This window comes from Pristis pectinata, chromosome 1, assembly GCF_009764475.1.
Source record: "Pristis pectinata isolate sPriPec2 chromosome 1, sPriPec2.1.pri, whole genome shotgun sequence".
Classification (NCBI taxonomy): Eukaryota; Metazoa; Chordata; class Chondrichthyes; order Rhinopristiformes; family Pristidae; genus Pristis; species Pristis pectinata.
This window is the reverse complement of record NC_067405.1, coordinates 128,121,939-128,141,950: the sequence shown is the minus strand read 5'-3', so window position 1 is coordinate 128,141,950 and position 20,012 is coordinate 128,121,939. Positions and strand designations below refer to the sequence as shown.

The following is a 20,012-nucleotide window of genomic DNA, read 5'->3' as shown; positions in this document are numbered from 1 at the left end:
TCATCTTCTGCTTTCCCAGCATGTATTTCAATTTTCTTAACATAAGATTTCCAATTACATTTTTCCTCATAATGTAGTGTTTTGTTAATCAGGGGTATCCATTCTTCAGAACTATAATATCTCTGTACCAATACATGGCCACTACAGCTCTATAATTCTTCAGCGTTTGTATCTTTAAGTGTAGAACAGATTGGATAGCTGGGACCTTTTTTTAAAGGAGGCTGAGGGGTAATCTTCTGGAGGCTAACAAAGTTATGAGGTTTTAAACCCTACCTGGGATAATCCACAGGTAGGGTAGATAGTCACAGTCCTTAACCCAGGGTAGGATCTAAAACCGGAGGCCATGGCTTAAGACGAGGGGGGAAGGATTTAAAGGGGATCGGAGGGGCAAGTTTTTCAAGGTGTGACGGGCATATGGAGCGAGCTGCCAGAGGAAGTGGTAGAAGCAGGTATAATTACAATGTTTAAAAGACATTTGGACAGGTACATGAAAGGTTTAAAGGGATATGGGCCTAAAGCAGGCAAATGGGATTAGTTTAGATAGGGATTTTTGTCTGTAAGGGTGAGGTGGGCCAAAGGGCCTGTTTCTGTGCTGTGTAACTCTACGAATCTCTATGAATCTAACATGCTGCTTTCAGTCTATCTGTCTGCAAGTTAATATCGTGATCCTTTTGGAAAGCAGTGTTACTTTCTGTGACTGCTTCTCAAACAATTTCACAATCAGGAACACAGTACAAGGACACACACCAGAGGTATCAACACCAAGATGTTGGTACAAGCGCCCCCAATAATATTTCACCTCAACTCTGGAGCAACGTGTAATAATCCAAAGCAAGCCATCAACCTTAAGACAGTGCTATGGAGCCAGTGAGAAGGGCTACTGATGTACAAAAAAAAACTACACAAAGCTGCTGTCTGAAGGTAGTGAACCCAAATAATCAAGAGAGCTATAATATGCATTTCATTGCTGCAGACTAGAAAGATGTCACACTAATAATAAAATTACACCATGAAGATTGTTTCATGGCCTGTCCGTGGATTTTCAATGTTCTCTTCATTGTGCACTGTTCAGTCTTCACTGTACACATTTTGCAGCAAAGCTTAGAGATTTAACATGTATCTAGTAAATGTTATGCTCTGTGAGTAAGCTCCACCTCTTCTGATGTGTCTCTGTGTCTGATGTGTTCTTCTGTGTCTCAGCACATTCTAAAGACCCCTACATTGTTCATGTTGAAAGTCTGGTGGAATTACAGTTGAAAGAATAGAAAACCTGGGAAAATCTAGGGTTCTTGGTATTTAAAAAACTTGACTAGAGCATGCGCCTGGTAGAGTTCTAGTGCCATTATGGGGATTCTGTCAGTAACCCTCTCTGAAGGCATCAGTGGAACTCTTGCCAAATGAGAACTGCCCAATGAGATCATTGAGGGAGCTCCAATGGCTCTGTAGTCAGAAATGGAGGAAACACCTCAGGGGCTCCGGGAAGGAGAGGGTTGGGACATCACCACAATGCAAGGGTGAATTGGGATGTCCACCTCTCTCCACAGATGTTACCTGACCTGCTGAGTATTTCAGGTTTTCATGTGTTTACAGCTTTGATGTGTTGTGTGCTAATTTAAATTCTGTCTGCAGGAGAAGACACTAGGAAGCAATTATATATTGAGAGAGGACCATGTAACATTTATGTTAGGAATTATTGATACCGAGACCAGACAAGAGAGTGAGGAAGATTGATGTTGAAAGAATCTGTCAGCCTGGATATTTCCAGAACTGAGGGTCACAGCGTAAGGATAAGGGATGGGCCACTTAGGAACGAGATGACTAAAATTGTCTTAACAGAAGGAAGCATGTGAACCTGGGGACTTTGCTACCTCAGAGGGCAGTTGAGGTCAAATCACTAAATAGATTCACGAATGAGTTAGATATGGTATGAATGGCTAAAAAGATCAAGGGATATGTGGAGGAAGCAAAAAGAGGTTCCTGAATTTGGATGATCAGCCATGATCATGTTAAATAGTGGAGCAGTCTATAGGGCTGATTGGCCAAGTATTACTCCTGTTTTCTATTTGCTGGATTCTCAAGGGGTGGGCATGTCTACTGGGGATAATATCCTTACCATTAGTGCATCTCTATCTTGGCTTTAAGATTCTCGACTGGAAAATGGGCTGGTTGTTGTACTACTGGCTACTTCCTCTCATTTAGGTCTTGGTGGCGCTTGCTTTTAAGTTTCTCTGTTCATCGAAAAGCATTCACATTTTTACTTATGAGTTGCATGGCTTAAGTGATTGCTTGTGTTGAAGCAATCTTCATTATTAGTGTTATCCACTGCACTGTACTACTTCCATGTACAAGTGCGATATCTTTCTGGTCTGTAACAATGAAATGCATATTATACCTCTCTTGATTATTTGAGTTCACCACCTTCAGACAGCAGCTTGGTGTGGTTTTTCTTGTACATCAATAGCACAACTCACTGGCTCCGCAGGTTGATGGCTTGCTTCGGGATTTTACATGTCACTGACATCATGGTGTTGTTACATGTAGTGTGTGTCCGTGTCACTTAATTGACCTCTTTTGGTGCCAGGTAAACTGTGTTTAATTGTTATTCTGAATCTAACCTTGTTTGTGTCTCTGTACGTCTATCCATGAACTTTTAATGTCTCCCTTGTGGTGCACTCTTTGTAGAAATGATATTTCAATCTTCACTGTGCACACTTTTTTCCCATATGCAGAGCATTTCTTTTCAGCCACTCCAAAGCATTTGCAACATTTGAGCCAGCTTAGCTGTACTTTCTCATTGATTTTGGCTCTCTTTGCTTCTTTGGCTTTGGCTTCACAACACACACTTCCTTGGCATCAGCTCTGCAACCTTGTACGTCTCTATGCACATTTCTAGAGTTAACTCTGTTTCATTCAGCAACTGTTCTGTCCAGCTGGATGTCTGTATTCCACATAGAATCTGAACTCTGATGACCTAGTCTTCCAATTTGCAAAGTTGCAATTAAAAATGTATGGTAAGGTTATTCATGTTCTTTGATGCATGCAGAGAGCTGGTGGTGGTGAACTGTTTTATTTCCAGGTGGCTTGCAATGTGCTTGTAATGTAATGCACTTTCTAGAATTTCATTTGAAAGTTTTATAGCTAGTTACAATTCTCTCCCCTTGTGGTCAATGAGTTCCGCTAGCACCTTTACCTAGGTCAGCTCTGTTTTATGTGCCACAGCCCAGTTCAATATACAGTATAACTTTTCCTTCATTCTTTAGACAGGTTACTTGCCTGGAAATCCAATAGCTTGGGCGGCTTTATTTGCTCCATCATTCACTATCTCAGTGGAATCACAGAGCTCACTTGGAACATTTAAAGCCTTCCCTTTGCAAGCAGCAACAGTTTTCAAATGTAATTAATTAATGTTGTTTTTCTACCTATATTACTGCTGGAAAACCTTACATTTTATTTGCAAAATACAGCAGCTTTGAAGATGAATATTTTTAATTTTGCACACTCAGCTATTTAATGGCTATAGTTTTATGGTTTGAGATTGGTATCCGGTTTGAAATGGAATCAGGCTGAACTATGCTTGTGATCCATGAGTCATGTATAAATATTGCTCTAAGCAGGTGCTGAAGTATTTGGTTCCATTTCTGGTGAAAGTCTTAGCCATTTGAAAAGTGGACTAGTGCTTCCAATTGCAATGACCTTCATCTACGTGCCGTTTCCTCATCATTGTCAGTGCACCCAATGCACGCTCATTACCTCCCTTCTGACAGAAATTAGTGCAAACAGTCATGACCAACGACCTACAATCTTCACCAATAAGGAGCACACCATGCATGAATTATAGGGCCCTTTAATTTTTAAATATGCGCTGACCACACCAAAATTTTCATTTTTATTTGCTGATCTTTTCTCAACAGACAACACAGCTTTAGCTCACTGTTTTCCTGCACTGTGCACCTCACTGCAAGAAGCTGTGACCTGTGGTCAGGCTAGCTGCTGTAATTGGGAGGCTGGAAATGACGGCACTTAAAGCTGCAGTCAAAGTGCAGAAGGGAGGATAGATTTGGAAGAAGGGAATTTGCTGAAAGACCCACGTATAGTACCCCCAAGTTTACTGATACTATCCTGAGATTCAGGCACTGTGCAGAAGGTGAGGGCAGGAAGACATCCAGCTATCAACTCCATCACCAGTGTGAAGATACTTAGATATTTATCTATTTATTAGTCACATGTACATCGAAACACACAGTGAAATCAGTCTTTTTTGTGTTACTGATTATGTGCTCAGGGCAGCCTGCCAGTGTTGCCACTCTTCCGGCGCCAACATAGCATGCCCACAGCTCCTAACCTGTATGTCTTTTGAAATGTGGGAGGAAACTGGAGCACCCGGAGGAAACCCACGCAGACACGGAGAGAACGTACAAACTCCTTACAGACAGTGGCGGGAATTGAACCCAGGTTGCTGGCGCCGTAAAAGCGTTACACTAACCACTACATTACTGTGCCGCCACACTACTGTGCAAGTGACCATGCGAGTGAATGCCAGGAGCCTGCCTCCAAGAACATGGCTTCATTGCCAGAAATTGTCTATTCGCCTCACCAGGAACAGTGCTGCGTTTATTCTGTGCTCACTCCTCCACTACTTCCAGCTTTACTGCTCATGGAAAAAGCAGCCCTCTTGATTGGTACCCTATTCAACACCCTAAGCATTCACTCCCTTTACCACCCATGCACTGTGGCTCCAATGTGTTCCCTATAAAAATACACTTCCTTCAGTAACTTGACAGGACATTTTATCAGGAGCTCGCAAAACCATGATCCCCATCACCTGGAAGGACAAGGACAACAAGAGCAAGTGAACACCACCAACTACACGTTACCTTCTCCAAGTCCATGCCACCTTAACTTGGAAATATATCACTGTCACTTCATGGTCGCTAGGTCTAAATCCTGGACGTCCCTCTCCAGCAGCACAGAGGGCATACCTTCACTTGGACTTCAGTGGTTCAAGAAGTCAGCATACCACCAATTTCTCAGGCACAATTAGGGATGGATGATAAGTACAGGTCTTGCCAGCTATACCCCCACCCCACATGGGCATGAAGAAACATTCCCCTCACCCACCTCCTTTCAGTCTCCTGCTTGTGACACTTCATTGCATCTTTCTCATCTCTTCTTCCCTCTTCCCTCCTCACTCCCTGACCATTCACTTCTAATATCACTGCACAACCAATTATCCTACCAAGATGGACAGATTCTCTAAACCTCTTGTAAAACTGCCGTGAACATATATCTATCTTTCTTGAAAAATAGCAACTTAACAATAGGCATTTGATAAGGTATGGCTCCAAAAGTAATTGCGGAAATTAGAAGCTCTTGATGCAGATGGTAATATCGTGCATGGAGAGAAGATATTGGCTAACTGACAGGAAACAGAACAGACATAAATGGGTCTTTATCTGGTAGGGAAGATACAATGAAGGGTGTACCACAGTGATCAGTGCTGGAGCCTCAACCATTTACAATTTATATAAATACATTGGATGAACGCACAGAAAGTACTGTATACCTGCTAAATTTGCTGATGGTATAAAGATAGGTAGGAAAGTAAGTTGTGAAGGGGATATAAGGAGGCTATAAATGGATATAGATAGGTTAAGTGAGTGGGCAAAGATCTGGCAAAAAGAGTACAATGTGGGAAAATTGTACATTTTGGGAGGAAAAATAAAAAAAATCATATTATCCAAATGGTGAGAGGCTGCAGTGCTCAGAGATGCAGAGGGATCTGTGTGTTCTTAATGCATGACTTGCAATTGGACTCTGTCTATACTTCTCGCTGCCTCGGTAAAGCAGCCAACATAATCAATGACCCCCTCCGACCCGGGACATTCTCTCTTCTCCCCCCTACCATCAGGCAGAAGATACAAAAGTCTGAAATCTCATACCATCAGGCTCAAGGACAGCTTCTATCCTGCTGTTGTAAGACTATTGAAGGGTCCCCTTGTACGATAAGATGAACTCTTCACCTCACAATCTACCTTGCCATGGACTTGTACCTTATCATCTGCCTGCCACTTCCTCTATACTGTAACACTATATTCTGTATTCTGCTTTTCCCTTGTACTACCTTGCTGTACTAATGATCTGTATGGATGGCATGCAAAGTTTTTCATTGTACTTTGATACATGTGACAATAATAAACCAATTTACAAATGGTAGTATGCATGGCAACAAGTAATTTAGGAAAGAAAACAGAATGTTTTTCTTTATTGTCAGTGGAATTAAATACAGAAGTAGGGAGTTAATGTTTCAGTCATATTGGACTGCATCTGGAATACTGCACACAACAATGGACTCTTTATCAAAGGATGGATGTAAATGCAATGGAATCCATTCAGAGAAAGGATTATTAGACTCATACCTGGAATGGGCAGGTTGTTTCATGAGGAAATGTTGGTCAGCCTATGCTTGTATCTGCTGAAGTTTAGAAGGGTGTGGGTGATGATTTGACTGAAACGTATAAGACCCTGAGTGGTCTTGGCAGTTTTGGTATGATGAGGATGTTTCTTCTTGTAAGAAAATCTGGCACTAGGGGTCACTGCTGAAAATGAAGTGGTTGCCCATTTTAGCAGAGATGAGTTAAAAAAATTTTCTCTCACAAATCTTTGTGACTTGCTTCCTCGAAGGGTGGTGGAAGCAGTCTTTGAATAGTTTTAAGGCAGATGTAGACAGATACTTACGAAGAATCACAACCTCAGGATGTCATAAATTGTGCTTTTCAACAAATTAAATGCATCTGAATGTAATCACTGATGTAAAGTAGGAAACAGGCAGCAAGGACCATGACTTGGAGCGAGAAGCAGGACTCTCGGTGCGAGAAGTGGGAGCCATATAAAGAGGTGAGTGTTGGGACCCAGTTCTTTTCCAGGTAGCGAGGGCCGTGACTTGGAGTGAGAAGCGGGATTCTTGGTCTCTAGTGCCTAGCTAAAGTAATGACAATGGGTCAGTAATGTGTTCTTCCTGCCAGATGTGGGAGATCTGGGAGATCTCAAGTTTCCTTGATAGCTACATCTGCGGGAGCTGCATCCAACTGCAGCTCCTTATAGACTATGTTGGGGAGTTGGAACTGCAGCTCCTCATTCATACGGGAGAATGAGGAGGTGATAGATAAATGCTACAGGGAGGAAGCCACACCTAAGTTGCAGGATGCAGGTAGCTGAGTGACTGTCAGGAGAGGGGAAGGGAATAGGCAGGCCATTCCCCTCAATAACAGGTATACTGCTTTGGATACTATTGGGAGGGACGACCTACCAGGGGAGAGCTGCAGCGGTCAGGTCTCTGGCACTGAGTCTGGATCTGTGGCTCAGAAGGGAAGGGGGGAGAGGAGGAGAGCAACAGTGAATAGGGACTCTATAGTTAGGGGAGAAGACAGAAGATTCTGTGGATGTGCAAGAGACTTCTGGATGGGATGTTGCCTCCCAGGTGCCAGGGTCAGGGATGTCTCAGATCGGGTTCACAGCATTCTAAAGGGAGGTGGTGGTGGGGGGTGGTGAGCAGCCAGAAGTCGTGGTACTTTGGTACCAACAACGTAGGTAGGAAAAAGGATGAGGTCCTAAAAAGTGAATATGGGGAACTACGTAGGAAGCTGAAAAGCAGGACCTCAAGGGTAGTAATCTCTGGATTGCTGCCTGTGCCACCCGCCAGTGAGGGTAAGAATAGGTTGATTAGGCAGATGAATGTGTGGCTGAGAAATTGGTGCAGGGGGCAGGGTTTCAGATTTGTGGATCATTGGGATCTCTTCTGGGGAAGGTACAACCTGTACAAAAGGGACAGGTTGCACCTGAACTGGATGGGGAACAATATCCTTGTGGGCAGGTTTGCTAGAGCTGTGAGGAGGGTTTAAACTAGTTTGGCAGGGGGATGGGAACCCAAGTGATAGGTCAGAGGATGGGGCAGTTGGTGTATAGGTTTATGCTGTGTGTAGAGAGTGTGAGGAAGGAGAGGCATTTGATTGGGCAAAATTGCAGTCAGTTGGATGGGCTGAAATGTGTCTTTTTTAATGCAAGAAGTATCAGGAACAAGGGTGATGAACTTAGAGTGAAGGAGGATGAGAGATGATCTAATAAGAGGCATAGATCGAGTGGACAGCCAGAGACTTTTTCCCAGGGCAGAAATGGCTATCACAAGGGGACATAATTTTAAGGTGATTGGAGGAAAGTACAGGGGGGATATCAGCGGTAAATATTTTGCACACAGAATGGTGGGTGTGTGGAATGCGCTGCGAGGGATGCTGGTAGAGGCAGATACATTAGGGACATATAAGGGGCTCTTAGATAGGCACATGAATGATAGAAAAATGGAGGGGTATGTGGGAGGGAAGGGTCAGATTGATCTTAGAGTAGGCTAAAAGGTCGGCACAACATCGTGGGCTGAAGGGCCTGTACTGTACTGTAATGTTCTATGTAAACAGGCAATCGATTTGTACACAGCAAGCTCCCACACAGTGCAGTCTGGTAATGATATGATACCTTGTTTTCATGATATTGATTGCATGATAAATATTGTTCCAATTATATTTTGAAATAATGACATGCATGTACAGTATATAGCGCCTTGGTTTAAGTTCTTGTACCTCTTGCAGGGCAGCACTTCCTTACCCTTGTGCTGGAGTATTGGCCTGGATATTTGTGCATTACTTTAAATACCTGCTATGCACTGCTGACTGCACAGACAGACTATGACACATCATGGTGAGTGGCTAATTTTCATCTGGATGGGATTTCAGCTACCATATTTGAAGTGCAGGATGTCAGTTAGTGCCTAAAAAATTGGATTCTACACAATCAACCAATTGCACTGAAATAAATTAGATTTAAAAACATCCAATATCCCATGTACCTAAATAATTTGTAAACCAGATTTGATATTGCACAAGATTTATAATTAGACAATGCTAAACTGAAGTGGCCTCTCTGGTAAGCCTCTCAGAATCTGTGGTAGAGAATCAGTTTAGGAGTTGAGTTACATTATAAATAATGGTAAAGTCTATTTTTGTGCTCTTCTGTTCTGACATTTGTTTCCAAATTAGGTGAATGATTTGATTCTGAGTGGGGCCCACTTTAGAAACAACCTTTACTGAAATGGTGATAAACACATTGTACAAGACTGTCAGCATTAAACGGTGGCATATGGTTAGTGGACGTCACAGGCTCGCTGCTATGCTACAGGATATACTCTGACATGGGCTGGGAATGACACATCTCTCACAAGCCCATTTCCCAAGGATGTTACAAGATATAAATGGAAAGGAGAAGTAAAACCTACTGGCCATATCAGCAGAATACATCCCAGAGGGAACTTCTAATGGGTTTAATCTCTGTAAAACACTGTTACGTAGACACTTTTTTGATCTAATATGAAGCCTCATTACTGGGTAGTACTGTGGTTTTCACACTGTTAAAACATCCGCATTTGTTGCCACGGCAACTCAGCCGCGGTCACCAAGAGTCAGGCTAAGCATCAGTTTAAATTTTAAGGAAGGAACTGAGTCTTTTATTTTAAATCTCATGCTTTCTTTGGTGACTGGTAATTATTAGAATCGCTCTTTTGTTTTTCCTTTTGCAGTTACGGAAACAAGACCAATTAGCTGACAATTCCTATTTACAAAAATTGAGTTATGCCCGGATTGCTGTTCTTTAATCAACTGGAAATACCTCAGCGACTCCATTTGTGTTTAAACACATGCAGTTAACTTGGCAGAGAGAGTTAATCTAGTGTTGTAATTAGTAACCCTGGGGCAAAGTGACATGAAAATCACAAGCTACATGTGGCAGACTTCTTTTGATCTATTCCTTTTCGTTTGGACAAGGAGCAGGGAAGTGGCATAAATCCAAATCCAAAGGATTATTATTCAATAATTCTTTGAGTTTGGTGGAGTCAAAAACTTCAATATGACTACCAGCACATATACAGAAGGGCAACAAAACCAGAAAGAATGAATTGGAGTATGGTTCTGTTTCAACCAGAAGTGCATTTGAGCTCTAAGTTCTTGTGACAATGGCATGAATAGAAATTCTACACATCAGAAATACACATCATACCTCATATTCCGCCTTGGCCGTCTCCAACCTGATGGCCTCAACATCGATTTCTCGAACTTCCGGTAACCGCCGCCCCCCCCCCCCCAACTCCCTTGTCTTCCCTTATTCCTGTGGCTCCCTTCCTCCACCTTGATGACCTGCCCATCTCCTCTCCTTCCCTCCTTCATCCTTTATTCCATGGTCAACTGCCCTCTCCTACCGGATTCCTTCTTCTTCAGCCCTTTGCCTCTTCTACTTCCCACATCTCAGTTTATTACATCTTCCACACCCTCCCCCACCCACCTACCTTCCCCCTCTCACCTGGACTCACCTATCCCCTGCCTGCATGTACTTCTCCCCCTCCCCCAACTTCTTATTCTGGCTTCTGCCCTCTTCCTTTCCAGTCCCGATGAAGGGTCTCAGCCCAAAACGTCAACTGTTTATTTCCCTCCATGGATGCTGCCTGACCTGCTGAGTTCCTCCAGCACATTTTGTGTATTGCATCAGAAGTTTTGTTATTTCTCTGTGGGTTTTACTTGCTTGTGCTTGAAAACTATTTAAATTAAGTGTAATTGAAAGATATCAACACAGTTGAAAAATTAACAATATAAACTTTGATGGGTGCTTCCAAAGGTGTTACAAACCCTACAATTGCAAAATGTAGTTGGTTACTTGTTGAGAAATGGATAATATCCAATAATTGTCCACTGAAACCAATTGAAGGAAATACTGGACAATAGTGGGTTTGTGTTTTGTCAAACGTTAAAATGACTCTCCTAGCAATCCTATGCAGTCATCGAGTTAAGCCATCAAAACTATGCTTGGATGTTGATATTGAAACACCCAAATATAACATTTTATGGCTGAAATGTTACAAACCAAAAGCAAACATCCTAAGAAGTGAGTTATAATGAGACAAGTTTCTTGCAAAATTATATTCTACAAAGGAAAGTTTAAGGATATTAGAAGTTCTCTTTGTCTTATCGTCTGTTGATGCTGCCACAGTAAAAGCAGTCATTGCAGGGAGAACTGTGAGGCCCAGTGCTGAAATTTCCACCCCGGCCATTATATGGCCCAGCTGCCTTGCAATGACGGAGAACCCATACATAGTCCAACTAGCAAAATAGAAGAATACTTTTAGAACAGGCAGCCCATTGCATTATTGCATCCTCTGCTCCAATGGAATTAGCTAACTTCCAACAATGCCCACAACTTTACCACTTCCATTTAATCTAGATTGGATAAAATCACCTACTATATTCTTCAAGGTGATCCTATTCTCACCTCCCTCTCCTCAAACCCCAACCTCACTATGCAGTCTTCCAGGATTTCAATCCATCTCTGCCTTCTGTGGTTCAGTGACTATTGACCTTGCCTGAAATTTGGAGGCTCATTATAACTCTAGAAGCTTGTGCACAATATTCTAGGTGAACACTCCAGTAGCGTACTGAGTGAGCATTGTACCGTAGGAACTACCCTCTATGTTAATCTGTGGTTCCTTCTGCTCTCTTGGATGGATGTAAGCCATCCCATGAGATTATTTCATGGAAGAGTGACTGATTTATATCTGGTCCCAGCAAGATCTATGTTTTACTAAACTTGACTAAAACAGATTAGTTATAATGACACAGGCCTATTGGGTCCATGCCAGCTCCCAAGGGAACAATCCCATTTGCCCTGTTGCCCCTCTCCTTATTTCCCTGCATCTCTGCAACTTATTCTCTGTGACACATGCCTATCAACTCCTCTTTGATTCTTTTTGCCATTAACCTACATCAAGGGGAGATTAACAGAGGCCAATTAATCTATCAGCATCTGTTTGGGGTGTGGGAGGAAACCAGAGCACCCAGAGGAAACCCACATAGTCACAGGGAAAACATGTAAACTATATAAAAGGAACACCCAAGGTCAGAATCAAACCAGATCCCTGGAACTGTGAGCCACAGCATAGCCACTGCAGCAACATGATCACTACAATATCATTTTTTTGTGAGAGCTTAATATCCACAAATTGGCTGCTGTGTTTTCTAAGCTGCAACAGTGGCTACACTTTTTGAAAAGTACCTAAGTGCCAACAAATTGCTTTGGAGTATTGTGAAAGGCACTATATAAATGCAAATCTTTCTTTTCCTTTCACTGAGACCCAACTGCAGGTGAAATAACATCCGATCATCAAAAATAAAAAAAATTAATGGCAGATAGACTTAAATCTGATTGCCTCACTAAAGCTCTCTTTTTTAAACTCGACATTTAAATGGTTTGGTGGATAAAGTTCAGTGAAGCTGACTGTCATGACCAATATGATGTTTTCTCTGTCTCTTCTTCTTTCATAGGGACATTGGATGGAAAAATGGTCTTTTAATTTGTCCCTTGTCATCTTGGCAGTAAATCACATGAATCAGCAATAATAGGATTGACTTATCATGGTAATCAATCTCTATCCATTGGACAGGATAAAGTGAGGAACTCCATTGACAGAAAGGTTTGGGAACCATCCTCCTAAAGCTATGTCATAGAGATTTTTCAAGAAACTCTGCTTAAATTTGTAAAAGTGAGTTGTTGGATTGTGTAATGGCTGTGTAGGGTAACAATACATTTCCAAGAAAGATGTTAGAAGCCATACAGTCACATAGCAAAGAAACAGGACTTTCAGCCCATTGGGTCCATTATGACCATCAAGCACCCGTTTACACTGATACTAATTTTATTCTCCCCATATTCCCATCAAACCCCAACCAGATTCTACCACTCACCTACACACATGGGGCAATATACAGTTGACAGTTAACCTGCAAACCCACGAGTCTTTTGGATGTGTACTGTACAGTAACAGGTAAACCATCAAACACAGACAGTACTAGAGGTCAAGACTGAACCTGGGTCACTGGAGCTGTGTGGTAGCAGCTCCACAAGTGGTACCGTCCTACAGCTTGGGATGATTGCATAATTACAGTGTACCCCTCCCATCCCTGCTAAAATGCCAGGCTTTGTATTGAGTGGTTTGTATTCTGTTAAAAACCTGAAAGAGGAAACTAACACATAGTACAACTGCCCACTCCTGGAATGAGGGGGTAGTGCACCAATTGGTTTGGAGGATGTTGGCTGGCTAATGAAATGTTTTAAGGTGGCAATGTTTTAAAAATATTTTTACTTTTACCCATGGTTGCTTGGGTTTCCAATGAGGTGGTAAACATGCTTGCATAAGGTAAGTGTGCCAGGAGAAGCTATATTTCCTCCCAGCCAAACAAACACACTGTAAATCACTTCCCACATTCCCCATCCCACACATCTGTGATCAGTCTGCTCCCCTCCGATCTCTATAACCCACCTGGCTTCTGTGATTACTTCCACTCATTCCCCTCTAGATTCTGAGAGCAATCTTTCCTTCCCTATACCTTCTGTCAAAGGCACTTAACCTTGACAAACAACCAGCCTGTCATGGGTAACACAGGGAATACTTGGGCCCACATCCTATAAAAAAAGTTGTTGGGACCCAATGTGAGTATAACACCAGCTGGAACAGTAATCAACCTTTGTGACATCCAACAATGTGTTCCTACCTGAATTACCATATTAATTAGTAATCCCACAGTACCCACCACTCCTGCCAATTTTAAATCTCTCAGTTCCAGTTGCACAATGATTTTGGAATAGCCCAGTAAAATCTGAAGTGTTAGGTGTGATGGTCAGTCATGCAAAGCAGAATGAGTTAAAAATTCCTTGCACGTTATAGGCTTTGCATGCCACTTACACCACTGAGCTTCCAACCATGCTGTTTCCAAAAGGTAGACTGGACGTCAGTCCTAACCTTATAGCTTGTAACCCAAGGGGCCCTTGACACTCTTACTGGGACTGGTAGGCATGTTTCATTAAGGTGATTTAATTTGTGGAATGTATATGTGAAATGTTTGAAAAAGTAAAAAGAAACGAAGGCTGTCATTTCTCAGAGGAGCCAGAATGTTTGCGACTTGAGTATTATTAGCAATCACTTTTTTAGGATGTAGCTAACCAAGGTTGTCCCTCAAAGTCTGGAGAGCAATTAATTCCTTCCCTTATCTTAAAAGCCACTGTGGATTTAGAGGTGTACAGCTTTATCTCAACAGTGCTTATTGTATCTTTAAGTATGAAACATGCTTTTCTCTATGTATCCATGTATGCGGTAATATTTCTGGTTCTGTTTAGATAGCAGAGTGATGTGGTGACCTTCCTTCATAACAATTTACAGTAAGAGAAAGAATCAACATGTAAAAAGTTATGGTGCTGCCTTAGGAATAAATATTTGAACAGGAGTGGAATGAGGAAAAGGTTGTGTCTGCACCTGCATGTGTTTGTGGTCAGAGTCCTTCTGCGTGCATGTTTGTGTGTGTGTGTGTGTGTGGTGTGTTGGTGTGTGTGTGTGTGTGTGTGTGTGTGTGTGTGTGTGTGTGTGTGTGTGGTTGTGTGTGTGTGTGTGTGTGTGTATGGTGTGTGTGTGTGTGTGTGTGTGTGTGTGTGTGTGTGTGTGTGTGTGTATGCGTGTGTGTGTTGTGTGCATGTGTGTGTCACTGTGGAGTAAAGCGATCTCCAATTGTCTTAGACCTCCATGCCACTAAGTTCCACTCACTCTGTCAAGACCATGTGGTAGCTGATGTGCAATAGCTACACCAAGTTCAAAGAATTCATGCACAGGCTTTTTCCGCTTTCCAGAATTGGAGTGGAAGCAAGTCATACTTGATGCTGAGGGGCTGCCTGAGAAGAAGAGAATACACCTCCTTCTCTTTTGAAAACGTATTTACTGTGTCTCAAAGTATTTATGAAGACATTACAGATTTGGCATAATACATCAGGCACTGCTTAATAAAAAGAGTGTATCATTTGACTTATCATAAATAACATCAAGAATATCTGCTGATATGTATAAAATACAACATATTTTTTAAGAAGTCTGATTGTATTAAAATATTTTGACAATGTTAATATTGAAATAACACATTATGATAATAGAATACTGCTCTGAACCAGACATTTGTGCATCTACTATGCTAAAGTGGTTTCTGGTTGATGCAGTAGCGACCAGATCTTTTAATGCAGTTAGGGAAAGATTAAGTCACCTGTAATTATCAGATTACACAACATGAATAGATAGTAGATAGGAACTCACTTGAGTTTTCCTCCTTTATTGAGTATTCAAGGATTTTTGGGGTTCCATCCGCTCCAGGAAAATTCACCGAAAGAACCATGTTTGTTAGGGTACAATCTTTTCTTACCATGAATGTCTGTAAGCAGGAATACATTGTGCTGAATAGTATTAATTGAGCTGTGGGTGTTAAAATATCTCAAAAACAAAGCACATGTAGTTTTCAAGCAAACATAGATGTATAAAGTTAGTCATTTGTCTACCTGCCCAAGTCACCTTCCATTCAATATTTGTCTATCAGTTTGCTTCATAATATCCTTAACTTTACTGCATAATTCTAAATAAATAAATTACACTTGCTAAGTGATGTAGGCTGTGACTCAGTACACCCGACACTACGTTGTCAGATATTGGTGCCAAATTTTGTGTGAGACTCTAAAACCAAAGCCGCATTTGCTCAGTAAGGTGAATGTAAAACAATCAACATATTGAAGACAATCATGAGAGTTATTCTGATGTCCTGATCAACAGCCAACCACACTGATCCTTGTATGTGATTATTATTACATAACATTGTTTCTTGGAGGTTACTCTCCAGAAATCAGTTGCTGAACAATGATTATGTTTCAAAGTACTCAATTGGTTGTAAAGATTTGTGATATTCTGTTGTGAAATGAGTTTTTTTATTACAGGTTTTTCTTTCAGCTATCTGTGGAGAGGAGGGCTGTGAAACACCAAATGAAAAGTAGAACCTGGCAGATAACATCTAGTTTAATGTAAATAGCTTGCAGACCACAGACTTTCTGCGTGAGTTCTGTGAGCGTAACAGAGGCATCAGACCCAAGCAAACAAAGAAAGTTTGGTGGAACTTGTTTTAAACTCTCAAATCCTTGGAACTTAAAACAGAAGAAAAATCTGATCAATAAGTATCTTGATATGAAAACAGAAAATTCTGGAATGGAGCTTGAGCCCAACCATCGTGACCTGGAGATAAGAGAACAACTGTTGTTAATTCACATGTAGGCCCACATTAGAACTGGAATAAAACAACGTATCAACAGCATTTAATAAGAGTACAATAGAAAGGGAGAGAAAAATATACTTGTGCACACACGCTGACATACACACACACACACACACACACACACACACACACACACACACACACATAAGAGTGTGCATGCACAAAACCAGTACTCACAATATACATACATACATCATAAACAAACACATCCATATAGACAGAATACATACACACAATCTACACACATACATATACACTATATGCATAAAGTATACACATGCACAAAACGCACATACACAATGCATGCATAACCCACAAGTATGTAAATACAGACACAAGAGACTGCAGATGCTGGAATCTGGAGTAAAAACAAACCACTGGAGGAACTCAGCGGGTCAGGCAGCATCTGTGGAGGCAAAGGGATAGTTGACTTGATGCAGTGTCTCGACCAAAACGTCGACTATGCCTTTGCCTCTACAGCTGCTGCCTGACCTGCTGAGTTCCTCCAGCAGTTTGTTTTTTGCTCTAGTACACAAATATATGGTTCTAGGGTCACTCAAGACTAGAAGCTAACCTGTTAAATTTTGATGAAACTCGAGTAATGTGGGATCATAAGCTAATCACTTCATGTTCACAGCACAAAAGGAGGCCTTATGGAGGCCAAACAGATATACCAAGTCTGCAGATTCTCTCATACTGAGCACAGTTATTGGGCTGAATCTTCTGTTGACTGGGGAGTTGCCCAACCTTGTCTGTTGCCTGCCCTTGGACCACAATTGCTCAATTGCTTCTTCCAACATGGTTGCAGATACAGCTTTTCACTGGAAGGTCGACTCCCAGCTGATCAGCGAGGCCCAGGGTGGTGCAGAGTTTCTCTGAGTGCAAGGGGCTTCCTTTAATGCCCAAATGGCTTTCACAGCTGGTGAAGCCCTACCGCACACTCAGCAGCTATTAAAGCTGTTGCTATGTTTGAATGTTTCCAAGGAAATTCCCAAAAAAATCAAAGCAATTCTAATTATTTAAAAATAAAGATTAATACCACCTCACATAACTTAATTATGACACAGAAGGAGGCCATTCAGTCCATCGGGTCAATGTTAGGTCAGGGGGCAATCCCAATAGTCCAATTCCCTCTTTCTTATTCCCCTGTATCCCCGCAAGTTATTCTCTCTCACATTCCCATCAACTCCTCTTTGATGTTTCTGCCACTCACCTGCACTAGGGATTAATTTAAAGTGGCCAGTTAATTTACCAGCATTTTGTTGGTATGTGCGAGGAAACCTGAGCACCTGGGGGAAGCCCACAGGTCGCAGGGAAAATATGCAAAGTCCACGCAGACAGCACCTGAAATCAGGTCACTGGAGCTGTGAGGCGGCAGTACTAAACACCTAATGTACATAAGATCAAGTAAGGAGAACTAAACTAACTACATTACCCTTTGAATAAGGAATCCACCAACACAGTGTAGGTGCACATAAGCCAGAACTGAACTGGACTTCAGTATGCATTTGGGAGTCCAGACATTCCTCTCAGTCAAGTGCATAAAAACAGCAGACTTGCTGGCTTTTCAGTGGAAGATTGGGGTCAATATGTTTTCGCTTTGAACTAATTTGCTACTGGCATTTGTTGGCCTGCATGAGGAATTTTTAACCCAGCTTAATTCTAACTTGTGTAGGTTCAGCTATCCAGGAAACTTCAGCTTCAGATGCCCTTCTTCTCCCACTCATAGGATGTACATATCTGAGGCAACATCTACGGAGATCTCCCGTTGTCCAGTGTTTTAATTCACTACCACTTTTTGATTCTAATCCATCAGAGCCTGATACTTTCTCACTGAAATTAGCTAATCTCTATTTAAGTAATTTCATGCTTTCAGTGTTTTTTTTTGTTCTTACATGTAACCATTTGAAAGCTGGTGCATTTAAACTTAAATTCCAATTGATTATTAGTTTTGCATTTCAGAAACTTAACTAGTTAGCTTCAGGCAGGGAGAAGGCCAAGTCAGATGCTGTGTTATCCTTGCAACAACATATCTAGAAAAAATTATAGGGACATGTTAATGGAATTAAAATAATGTTCATTACTATCACCTTATTGATTACAGAGGGGAAGATTAAAGTTTGTAATATTACAGCTGTGGGTTGTTTTGTTTGCTGGTTTATGTTCCGTCTGTGTTTGTATTCAATCAGCCTTATTTTACCACAATACGATATTTTATAGGGGACATAAGAGACAAGGTAACTATTGGGAATTCTTGGTCGATAATGCTCTGGTAGAATGAGAATCACCATAAATTTCTACAATAATCAGTCCTTAAGGTCTGGCAAGTATTCATAGGTACCTGGTAATTATTATTTGTTAAGTGGAAGCTCTCCAGCCAAGTAAAAAGGAAATTGGAACTTTCAGTGGATTTAAGAAGCAATCATGTGAACTGCTTGGGTGATTTTGCACTATAGCGTTATCAGTGTTGGTTCACTTTATCATCTTAAAGTGAAGAGGCTGATAATGGTACTTTAGGACTAAGGCTCTCCATTTCAATCACTACTCTGAGTTTTGTGGCTGCAGTAGGGAGACAGGTGAGAATGTCAGGAAGTAGTGAGTTAAAGGATTCTCAATCTAGCAGAATTGTTTGAACAAAATATGACTTAATCCTCCTTATTCATTCAGAAACTCAGCACTTCGATTTATAGGCATGAGTTTAATCAAATAACTTTTATTGGATTGTTGTATCATTTACTGTTAATACTTTCAGTACAGTATTGATGAGAGTGCAAAAATGACACAGTCTTAAATATATCTCAGCAATTAGTATATGATTATTATTCTACACATTACATAAATGATATATAAATATCTTTGCTTCTAAAGCTTTGGCCAAAGATATTTTCAAAAGTGAGGTGATGCAATAGAGGCAGCACCTTTGTCACAACATCCAGTGAACAATTTTCACTAAAAACCCAGACCAAGGTATTGAAGGATATGCTCAATGGGACCTAGGTTTCATCCACAATTCAATGCCTCCTTTCATTATATTATTGGATTGGAGGCTTTGGTTACTGGTTCCCTTTCCCAAGCAACTCTAACAATTAAATAACATAACAAGGAACACGGAATGAAATGGCCAAGCATGCGCATATTTAGCAACAGCGTTTAGGATGTTTACTCGTCCTGACAAAAATCCATCAGTCTCAGTCTTGAATTTGTCATCAGTTTCAAGAGCTTTTTGAAGGATAGAGCTCCAGGTTTCCTCTTTTCTTCACATGAAGAAGAGTTTTCTGACATCAATACTGAATATTTTAGTTCTAATTTTAAGATTATGTCACTTCATTCTAGACTCCTCTAATAAAGAAATAGATTCTTGGCATTTGGCATGCTTGCCTTCAGAGAGTGAGGCACTGAATGTAAGAGTTGGGATGTAATGTTGCAAATGTACAAACATTGGTAAGACCACACTTAGGTATTGTGTACAGTTCAGATTGCCACACTATAGGAAGGATGTGATAGCAAAAGATAAAGTGCGGAAGAAATTTACCAAGATGTTGCCTGGAATGAAGGGCTGTAGTTATAAGAAGAGATTGAATACACTGGGTTTATTCTCACTGGAATAGCAGGCTGAGAGGTGACCTTGTAGTGGTTTATAAAGTTATGAGGGGCCTAGATAGGATAGATAGAAGGAATATTTTTATCCAGGAAAGAAGTGCCTATAAACTTTGTTTCTCATTCTACAGATGCTTCCTAACCTGCTGAGTGTTTGCAGTATTTTCTGTTATTGTCCCTAGTAAACACATTAGCATCAGA

The 20,012-nt window shown here is 41.2% G+C and overlaps 1 protein-coding gene across 1 annotated transcript in view; it reads right to left on the bottom strand.

The window, feature by feature from the left end:
• Window positions 1–20,012, bottom strand: part of rin3 (Ras and Rab interactor 3) — an 83,769-nt gene that overhangs the window by 43,084 nt on the left and 20,673 nt on the right. The window contains exon 3 of the mRNA XM_052017701.1: window positions 15,215–15,329. Within this exon, the coding sequence (XP_051873661.1) occupies window positions 15,215–15,329 (115 nt within the window). The remainder of the gene's footprint in view (window positions 1–15,214; window positions 15,330–20,012) is intronic.